This window comes from Poromitra crassiceps (assembly GCF_964638095.1).
Source record: "Poromitra crassiceps genome assembly, chromosome: 1".
NCBI classification, from domain to species: domain Eukaryota; kingdom Metazoa; phylum Chordata; class Actinopteri; order Beryciformes; family Melamphaidae; genus Poromitra; species Poromitra crassiceps.
The window spans coordinates 45,527,087-45,538,452 of record NC_139623.1 but is presented as its reverse complement, the minus strand read 5'-3'; the positions used below and the strand labels follow the sequence as shown (position 1 = coordinate 45,538,452).

Here is an 11,366-nt window from a genome sequence, read left to right as displayed (position 1 = left end):
TGGCGCTAATGCTCAGTATGAGCGAGAAGCGCCCGGCTAGCGGGTTAAACGTTAGCTCAACTCCAAAGTCCCTGTTTGTCATTATCGGAATCTATATAAAAGGGGCAATGTGGGCAATGTTTGTTCTCTGTTATCTGTTCTCGGTTTCAATTTTTGTCCTGATGATATCATAGTGACATCACTGATGATGTCATCGGTGATGTCATAAATTACTGATGATGTCATCAGTGATGTCATAAGAGCAATGAGATGCCATCAGCGATGCATAATTGTGACATCATCAGTGATCATCAGTGATGTCATACGACGAGCTGCAGGGTGCGAGCCTAAATGAGCGCGCGTAACGTGCAAGATGCCTAGTAATAAATAATAACACAAAACGGCCTATCGGCCTATAATTTATCGGCCCGATAATGATCGTGCATCCCTACTGGGAACGAGTCGCTCAGGAAACGTTTCAAAGGGCAGGCACTTTCCAAAAATACCTGGCAGGTGATTGGATGAATCATCTGTCTATCACGGGCTCGCTCTTGCTGGGGTCACACCAAAGCCCACCCGTAGCTGCGATGCTGATTGGTGCGACCCAGCGTAGCAAGATGGATTTGTCGTGATCGTGAGCTCATGAATCCAGCCGCACAACGTTAGCAAATAGCTGCATTTAACCAAATATTTTTAGAAAAAAAAATCATCTTCCAGTCTTGTATTATTCCAAAGAAATCCCTCAGTGACCATCGCTTCTGAGAACAACTCTTCCATCTCTGGTCACCACTTGACAAGTGTTTGTCACAATATGCACTCTGTGGGATATTTATAGCCCTTCCAGCGGTCTCCGTGTTTAATGATGAGTACTGTTGTACTCACATTTCACTCGCCATATTGCTGGCTGCTGGAATTGGCCTCCAGTCAACTCTCTCTCTCTCTCTCTCTTTCTCCTTCCTTTCCCCCTCACTCTTTCCAAATCACTGTTCTCTCTATCCGTATCTCTCGGAGACATTGTTTTGGGCGAAGTAGAGATCGGAGACATCCACAGAGATGGACCTATTTTGTTAGTAACTGCTGCACTGTGGAGGCTCATGTGCGAGCTGTCCCTGGGGAGTGTAGGACATGGTCACCTGATTACGTCGCATCCACTGACAGTGTATGTCTTTTGCTGCAATGTTCACTGGGCAGTGTGCAAGGAACAACACAGGCATGTATTTCCCTCTTATTTGCCTTCTTATTATGTCCAGTTGTAACGTAAAGAAATTAAAGCCACAATACCCCCCCCCCCCTTTGCTCCACCCCCTCTGCCGGTCTGGGGAGTGTTGTAGTCGACTAGCACATCCTTCCTCCGATACATGTGCAGTCGCCAGCCGCTTCTTTTCACCTGACAGCGAGGAGTTTCACCAGCAGGACGTACGTAGCGTGTATGGAGGATCACGCTATTCCCCCATTTCCCCTCCCCCTTAACAGGCGCCCCCGACCGACCAGAGGAGGCACTAGTACAGCGACCAGGGCACCTTTAATCCGGCTTCACACCTGCAGACACGGTCCATTGTGACTGTATGGATGCCAAGCCGGAGGTAACGAGGGGGCGCGAACCTGCAACCCTCGTGTTGGTAGGCAGGGAATCTTGCCTTGAGACTTGATTGATAAAGCTCTTGATCCAGCAGACAGTCATTTAGTCATGATTTAACGGTAGCTGTTTTAAGGTATAACGTGAAATCAAGCAACCACGGTTCTGAACCGTAAGCCTTCCCCCCTGTACCGTAATACCATGCCCACGGTATACATTTATGTTGTGCAATGCACGTATGCACGCCGCCGCACGCCACCAGCTCAACTCGTGACAGCCAGGAGGGGACATAAACACACTTCAAGCCGCTTGCAATATTGAATTGCAACAGTTGACTTAGTAATTTAGTAAATGAATCATAATGGAGGACATTCTCATATTAGGTCATGAGGATGACCCTTGAGTTAAATATTGTCATGCACATGTTACAATGCTAATGCACCAGAGTTTCAATAAGTGCATTATAAGCAGAAAAGTCTGTGCATTTAAATAACAAGGGTTTAAATAAGATCATACCTTTTTTTGATTTGATCATAGCCTCCTCACAACATATCACGGAGTTAAACATAGGGATTAGTCAAATAGGGATTGAGCTGTATATGTGACCATGCAGCCATGTGTTCTAAAGCTGATCTTCTTACCGGTCTTAACAATCCATCGGTCCAGGATGATGCCTGAAAAGAATCATTGACCATACGATTAGTCAGTCATATGGAAACATAATACAATCAATCGATGAGACTGGTGAGGAAATGGGTCAATTGCGATTAAACGGGTCCTCTGGTTAGCTCGTGTGTGTGTGTGTGTGTGTGTGTATGTATGTATATACGTACGTACAGTATCAGTGTTTTGTCAAGACTATGAGCAGCAATAATGCATCTAAACTGTACAGTACAGTATGTTACATGATGCCTTTCTTAGATCTCATAAATCAGTTCTCCCTGCATTTTGCCGGCAATGTTTGCCTGCAAATTCACGCTGCTATAAGATAATTTCTTTGGCCTCGATTTCTGAAGAAGAGACATACGATAAAGAAAGAAATGTATAAACATAAGGATGTCAGAGCGGTGCTGTTAAATATCAATAGGTGGTGGTGTGTGTGTGTGTGTGTGTGTAGTGAGGCAGTTTATCTAAATGAATCGCCTCATATTGCAGGCAGCCATAAGTAGGTGGCTGTCATCTTTTCAGAGTGCCTGAGAAAGCGGAGGGAAAATAGTACAGTAGGGTTTCTAATAATAATCCATTTGAAAAAGGCTAGTGGGACGTTCGAGAGTGCCCGGCTGCAGACCAGCGCTGCACACACACAGGCAGGTACCGCGGAAGAGGAGTGGAGCTGTGCAGATTACAAGGAACACAGCACCATAACTGGATGAACAAGGCGGCTCCACTACAGGGAGGCGAGCACACTGACAGGGAGGCAGATTGGGCAGAATCAACACACACACACACACATAAAAAGGGAGACTTTGTACACACCACGTGTGAGGAATAGTGTATGTTTTCCTGCATGCCATCTTGGGTGTGAGATGGCTGCAGCCCGGCGGATAATGATGTGTTTTATTTTGGGGGCTGCCTGGCTGGAAGCGCAGGGGCCAGACAGGCGCTGACAGGTCCTGTATCCCTGGTGCAGGGCTGGATGCTAAATCTAAAGAGACAGACAGTGCATCTGGGCGGAGGGCTAAAAAGCGCATGGGGCTCACCATGCTATTTGAACATAAATTGGCCAGGCTGAATTCAAACGGGTCACATGGTATAGCGGCTGTCGTTGCAGTTGAAGTCGTGTCAGTGCCTGCGAAAAAAAATCATTTTCAATTGAAAAATATAAACAGATGATGTGAATGCGTGGCTTCCTTGGCGTGACACACCATGCCTGCTGGTACCTCTGTCAAAGGAGCACAGCATGCGTGTTTGCTCCCAAAATTGTTCAGTGTTGTTCAGCGTAGGAAACATTTATGAAACTGACATATTTTGGATTCAATGCCCTGCAGTACATGCAGTAGGCCTACATGCAGTATGGTACAGTATAATCTTTCCATATAGCTTCTATAGCCCCCTTCATGTCTGCAATTGGTCAATGTAATTATTAAAAAGTTAATAGTTCTACACGTGCATTTTGCCCAGTCTGTTATGTTGTAGGTCCTCCCTATACTGCAGCCAAATGTTACTTTCCTCCTGCCTGTCTGTGACACATCCTGCTATGCTGATAGGCCGACATTAAGACAACAATAATGTTTTGCCCAGGACTGTAAAATCCCCCCTGCTTGATAAGTATTGTCATTTTAATTTAACTTTTATTTGACGAGGGAGTGTTACAATCAAGAATTAGTGGAGGCTAAACATACACATAGCTATACATAGCTACATACATACATAGCTATATACTGTACATACATACATACATACATACATACATACATACATACATACATACATACATAATATCAAAGAGCATAAATTAAAGCTATGTAATTGCTTTTGTTAATTTGGTGTTATGTTTTAATTTGGCACTAAATCACTGGTTTAATTTGCCTAACCAAATCCTCCACATCTAGCTGCTTCTCCCCCTGTGTGCGGTTTGAACTCACATAGGCAGCTGACATGGCCGCCGTTTGATGCCCCCTGGTGGATGGGGGGGAGGAGGGGGGGCTAGGGGTCGCTGCTTATTGTCAAGGTCAATTAATGAAGGCATGGGGTAAGAGCTGCATGGCTGGATCCCCAAAACGCCCCTGGGGCTCATAAATTATACAGGAAACACATTAAAAGACAAGATTTGATCTCCTACCTTAATTGTAGGAGATCAAATCCTCTCGTCAGGTGTACATGGCCTACATTGCAACCCTCCCTGCCTCCCTCCCTCCCTCTCCCCTCCCTCAGCATCCCTTATAGAGCAGTGAAGCACAGAAGAGTCCTGCACGGGCTCATTTTCTCTTGATTATGTTAATGCACAGTTGCAATCTCTGAGTGGGACACCTGAGTGGGACACATTTCTGTAATAGACAGGAGGGCTGGTTTTTGTGGTCTGTTTTTTTTTTTTTTTTTTTTTTTGCATCATCCCCCTCCCCCCTCCCCTCCCTTCTGCACCTTTAAGGCAATGGGGAGGGAGAACAGCGGCTGCGGAGAAATAGGCAGCAGCAACGAGCGTGTATTCCACACACACAGCGCTGTGAAGCAGGGCAGGTTGTAAGCGCAGGGACCAGGCGCAGTTTGTGTGTGCAGGCGGCTGCGGGGGGAAGATGCGTGTGCTTGTTGCTCGCCGGACGGAGAGAGGCGGCCAAGAAGAAGAGAGGAGTTTTCAGCGCAGCTAACAATCAAGTCCACGCGCTTTTTTCTTCCCCCCCCAAAAAAACCCAACTTTGTTGTTTTCTTCTTCTTCCTGGAACGACTTATTTTACTTCTTTTTAGCCGCATCCTTTTACGCCCATTAGCTTCTAGGTTAATTTATTTTCTTCATTATTATTTTTTATTTTTTTCCCCTGTGTTGTGTTGAGATTTTGGATTTTTTGTTTATTTTTCTTTGTATTTGTCTCGGAGTTGTGCGCGCGTTCAGGGGTCCGTCCTGCCTATGCGTCTCCAGCAGCCTCTGACTCAGCAGCAGCAGCAGCACACCTCACCTGGACCGGCGGAGCGCACTGAGCCAGCCGAGCTCCCTGATGTTCACTGCAGAGCCACGCTCCGAGACGGGGGGAAGGCTGCACTAGGCCCGGTGCGGTGCGGTGCGGTGCGGTCAGTCCAAAACGTGGAGACGCGCAATTGTGGATCATAGTATCTCCTACTGTACCAGGAGACAATCAGCAACAGAAACAGCAGCAGAAGAAGCGCATACCTCCCTCCTCCTCCTCTTATTCTCAACGTGAAGGATTGAGAGAGAGAGATTTGTGCTCGCTCTCTTTCCTTTCATTTGCAATAGACTTGTTGAAGAAATAAAAGGGAGAACATACAGGAAGAAAGAGTGTGGGGAGAGAAGAAGCCAAAGCATAAGCCTGGATATTGAACGGAGCGGGGCATGTGGATATTGGCTATTATCTTTTCCCAGTGCATCTTGAATGGTAGGTGATGCATTTCTGCACATTGAATTTCAAGTTTCTGTTATTATCCAACATGACTGCTGTAATGGCCTGAGTAGATTGTGGCCCTTTCCGGGTTTAAGATGATTGATTCTTCTTCTGTTCTCCTGGAGAATGAAAAGGAGGAACAGGCTGTTGCTATGACGTCCTGACACAGAAGCTATAGTTATGGGCTTCATGGGCTTGGTATTACATCCAGGTTAACTGCCCGCATACAGCTATAGTGTGAAAATGCTTATCTGCTGATGCATTTTCAAACACATTTATTTTCTCTTATCATATGGAGAGAGACAGAGAGAGAGAGAGGGTCATTTTGTGATAGGTGGAGCCAATAAAGGGGTTTGCTTTTTTTTACCATTGCTTTTTAAGAAATTGTAGGCCTAAACTCATTATCATAATTATTTTGGTGCATTCTTAGTTTATACCATAAAGGATTGTTTATTCCCTCTCATCAAATAGGGCTGGGCCTAAGCCTGGCTTAATTTTGCTAGATCATTTACACTGTAGATGCATGATGATAGTTTAAAATCATAGTTTTGTATGTATATGTTTAATGGAAATGCAAATTTTAGTAATTAATTATGTTTTGTTGTAACACATTTGCATGTTTCCCTGATATAGCATAAAAAGATTATTCTTAAAAATAACCTGAAAACGGCATATGAATTACCGGTACATACAAACATTAGAATTATTTTCGAATGAAACTACAATAATTTCTACCCATACATTTGTATTGATTTTTCAATTGTGTAAAATACACTACTCCTGAACCAAGAAATATCCAGATGAAAAATATATATAAAAAAAATTGCACGCCACAATAAAGGATCCTATTTTGATTCTTAGAATTATCAAATTAAATAATTTGTATGTAAGATTACTTGCTTTTTGTTTGATCTTTCCGGGATCTTCTAGAAAAAGCATTAAATAGGTTGGCTGTGCTTTTTTTTTATGGCACTGCACCCGCCATATTAGAAGCACAGACATGGAGTCATTTTGGATTGGGGCGGAAAAAACAGTAGAGAATCACCCTTATCACCCTTTCCCAAGTACACCTCTTGCAAAATGCATCCGGAGCCCTTTTTGTGCACAGCGAATTTCTAAAAAGAAGATAGGTTTGATAAGAGGCAATTGTGTTATTTTGGACTGCGGGTGACTGATATATTTTTTTTACAGCGAATACAAGAAGGGTGTGTGAGGAAGAGGAGGGGGGGCAATGAGGAGGACAGGGGGCTGTAGGGCTAGAGGGTGTGTGTGTGTGTGTGGGGGGGGGGGGGGGGGGCAGAAATCCGCTGGAAAGGATATTTTGAAAGATGGACGGATAGCAAGGGGTTAAACAGACGGACACATGCAATGTAAACTGAGGGTATAGAGAGGGGCCGATGCGTCAACCCAAGATGACAGGAAGACCATTTTGTGGCCATGCTGAAGGGCTGAACGAAGGCAGCGGTTGTTTATACGAGAGAATCGAGTCAAAAGCAGCGATGGTGGCCTATAGCAAAAACTCTATACGATCGAGGCGCGACTGTCTCCAGAAACAGAGCAAACTCGCTACATAGGCGGCTGTCCGTTTCGCGTGGCGTGCTGGAGTCTCTGCTTAGCCTGAGCATGAGCACTTTCTTTGCTTGTGAATGGCTGTTCCCACTCTCTTTGGTCCAAGGCAACAGCGTTGCAAAATGGCTGCTGCTATAGAGGCTTTCGACATGGAAACTTTGAATGGCAATAACAGCACTCGCAATTGTGACGAATGCGACGTTTTGCGGCTGCTGATGCTGATGTAGTGCGTTTCATATTGACAGACACAGTTGACTTAGCACTCACCCTTCCCATTGATTCAAAGATTAATATTGTTTTGTGGGCATTGATTAGAATTACCCACAGTACACAATCCTTGCTTAGCATTGTGCTCCTTTCTGTCCCACACTGAATATAATACACCTGTAGATGCGGAACCATACAGTCTTAAAAAGACACAAGTGATTGTGTGATTGAAAAAGGCCGTTGCTTGTTGATCTGAGACGCTAACTGCACATTTGGTATTCATTGAATGGCCCTGAAAGTGATTAGCCTGAATGGCAGATGCCATTATAGAACAGTGCAGCTTTGCCCCACCTGCTTTCAGGGCTTGGGTCCGGGCCGGGCTGCAGCTTTGCCCCACCTGCTTTCAGGGCTTGGGTCCAGGCCGGGCTGCTGAGGATGTCTCTATGTATGGAGACCTGGGTAATGAGCACCGCTGCAGTGTGGGGGACCACTGCACTCTGCACCCAGGTGACCACCGAAGTGCTTCCCCATATCCATTTCAGCCTGTCCCTCTTTCCCAATGATATAAGGATGGAGCCATTTTTTATTTTATTTATTAAAATGTTGTAAACATTCTATTTTTCATTGCTTCTCCTCTGTTTCGGTTGTGTTTTTTGCTAGGTTATATTTTGACGTTTTAGCGCTGCATGTTCGGCATCGATGCTCCATCTAAAGACAAGGATCCAGCTGTTTACACCGCAGCAGCACTACCTATGTGCAGTTGGTCTTTTATGGATCGTGCTGATCATACAAACTCCATTTGCAGTTTGCACCAATTTGGGAACACATTTGCAAGAGGAGATATAAACAATTTGGTGTGTGGCAGAGAGTGAGTCCAAATGACAAATGAGTCCAGTTCACTTCAGTGCTGCTTGAGTTTTTAGAGTCGTCTTGGAGAAGTAGATTAAAACCGAAATGGAACAGGAATAACTGATTGTAGTTATGAAGAGAGGAAATGGGGGCAATGGCATAATGTTGTTTTTTCATATTCAAGAAGGCCCCAGCATCTGAATAGCTGTCAGCAACATTTCCGCTGTTCATTTCTAGATCCGGGGGGGTAGCCCAGGGAGCCCAGGTACCAGATGAACCTTGATATAGATCCGGGGGGGTAGCCCAGGAAGCCCAGGTACCAGATGAACCTTGATATAGCTGTCGAGAGGGTGAAGATTGTAATCAACAAAGCCCAAGCCCAGAGAGGAGAGGTACGGTTTGGGCTGAAGCCACCAGACAGGCGGACTTTAATTGAATAAAGCAGTTACAGTGCTACTACAGACACAAACACAGCACTGAATTAAGAGGGACCATTATATTTTGAATCCAAACTGACATCAGTGATAGATGAGATTTGAATATATGTGGCTTACTGTGTCATTCAAGGGCTGCAGTCTATATATCTTAGTCCATTCTGAAAGTATCAGGAAGATAAAGGTTAGATCAGTATCTGGAGAGAGGTCCATTTTGTGGTAAATTACCCAGAATCTGCATTGCTTTACCTTTCCTGTCTCTATACTCCCTTTTGAAATCAGCCTGTACTGGCACATTTTGACATCAATGGTGTTTTGGGCCATTTAAAAACAACATTTGCCTAGTCACTTTTGCTAGTATTAGACCATAGCTCATATCTGGGTGAAATGTGCTACATCTTTGTATTGTTTTGCTGAATGATCAGCCACAGAAACAGTGGCTGGGAGGCTGTATCTGCGTTGTGACTATAGTGTCTTTTGGTCCACATCTGTCACTTCACATCGAGCCGCGTCGACTTGACAGTCACAGCAACGCACATCAGAAAAGCACAAGTCAACTGAGCTCAGCAGCAGCATCTCAGTCGCCCAATAATATCAACAGACCGTTGTCACTTCATTCAAAACAACGTAGTGTGTTTCTTAATGCGCTGTTTATTCTTAGTAAGTAAATCGTATGTCTTTTAGTGCCGGGAGGAGCTTTTTGTTAATGTTACATTCATTACATACAATACAAAACACAATCTTTAAACCATGTACCTCAGTATTCATGAACAGTCAACATTAGGTGTTATGATAATTCATAACAATAATATATATATACTGTATATACTGTATATATAATATATTTAAGCAATAGCATGAGAGCAAGTGTGTTGTGGCGAATATATCCCGCTGATAAGCTGTTATGATAACAGCTTATCAGCGGGATATATTCCACAACACCACGCAGCTCGAGTGCTATATTGCTTTTATAAAAAAGCTTTTATATATAATAATATAATAATAATAATACTATAAGTCCGACTGGCATGGTATTCTGATAGAGTCAGTTGAAACACTACTGTAAGGCGGGACCGCAAGAACGTGCGGGTGATTTGATTGGATCGTTCTGGAGACTGAAGTTGACATTGGCCAATCCTGGTGCTTGCTGAGAAGCTGAGAGCTTTCTGGAAACCCCGACAGGCAGCTCGAGCGCAGCGCTGCATTCTCAGCGCTTGCTGAGAAGCTGAGTGCTTTCTGCAAAGCCCGACACCAACTAACGTTACGGGGTTAAATGCGGGGTTAAATGCGGGGTTAACAGCCTTTTTTTTGCAAAGAAGACATTAGCCCGCATCTATTCTTGTACAAAACATAATTTTCTGCGAAGTATTAGTAAAGTTATAAGCGAAGATCGATTCACAAGGATCTGACAGCTGTCTCCGCCATTTGTTTTTTTTGAGGTAACCAAAGGCTTTTAGTAAGAGAGTTGCCATGGCAACCAATAACCCATGGCCATGGGTTATTGGAGTGGGTTACTGGATTTATACAATGGCTGTGAACCAATCAGATTGCTTGATTTGAGAGAGCCGTTTTATAAATATATATATATAGTATATATATATATATATATATATATATATATATATATTCTTTTTTCCTTCTCTCAGTACTTACACATTTGACAAAATAGAGAGTGAAAAGTTCGAGCATAGAAACAATATCACACTTTTGTATTATTTTAGAAAAACTTATTTAGAAAATGAGCTAAATTAGGGAGATCTTGTATTTACAAACATGGTCTTGAAGAGAGTAGAGTTACAGGTAGAATGTATTGGTTTTTTCTCCCATTTCCAATAGTATCAAAGTTATTTTACATTGCACACTGCATAATTCTATAATAATAAGTACACTGTGTACTTTATCCAGATACACTGTACTGATCAGTTGACCCACCCCCTCTGCCGATCTGGGGAGAGCCATAGACACACACATGCCTCCTCCGATACATGTGCAGTCGCCAGCCACTTCTTTTCACCTGACAGCGGGGAGCTTCACCGGCAGGACGTAGCACGTGGGAGGATCACGCTATTCCCACCAGTTCCCTTCTGCCCCCGAAAAGGTGCCCCCAACGGAACAGAGGAGGCGCTAGTGCTGCGACCAGTACACATGCCCTCATTCCGGCTCATTCCCACGCGCAGACACACACAGCCAGTCGTGTGCCTGTATGAACGCCCCGACAAAAGCCGGAGGGAACACGAGGGCGCGAACCTGCGACCCTCGTGTTGGAAGTGAGGGTTTGTGATTGTTAGTAATAGTTTGATTGTGCGCAATGTTGTGCCACTCAGTATTAGAAAGATATTCCAATTTGTTTTTAGACATATCTATTTATTAGTCACGTGCGGTATTTCTCAGTGCCACTCGGCATTGAGTCAAGAATTTTGTGGGCGATACAATTGGCAAAAGGGGAAAAGTCCCCACTGTGTTTGCTTCTGCCTTAACTGGGCTGTTCAGAGGAGAGGAGACTGACTCAAGCATATGTTAATGGATGCACACTGAACTGTTAACGGTGTCATTTAGCCCAGACCAGAATGCTTAAGGAGATGATGGTGTGTAGCCAGGCAGAAAAACAGGAGGAAGAGCGGGCAAAGAGGGGGCACTGATGTGCTTATCTAATGCTCAAAGAATCATATCAAATCAGGCTATATAGCCTATTTCTGCTTC

At 44.2% G+C, this 11,366-nt stretch overlaps 1 protein-coding gene across 2 annotated transcripts in view; it reads left to right on the top strand.

Annotated features, from left to right (window-relative positions):
* Positions 1 to 5,558: 5,558 nt before the first annotated feature.
* LOC310786774 (cell adhesion molecule DSCAM-like) overlaps positions 5,559 to 11,366 on the top strand; it is a gene marked incomplete at both ends in the record, with an annotated part of 256,515 nt that continues 250,707 nt past the window's right edge. For both annotated transcript variants that reach the window (XM_083648066.1, XM_083648065.1), the window contains one exon: positions 5,559 to 5,601. In XM_083648066.1, coding sequence (XP_083504192.1) covers positions 5,559 to 5,601 — 43 coding nt within the window. The remainder of the gene's footprint in view (positions 5,602 to 11,366) is intronic.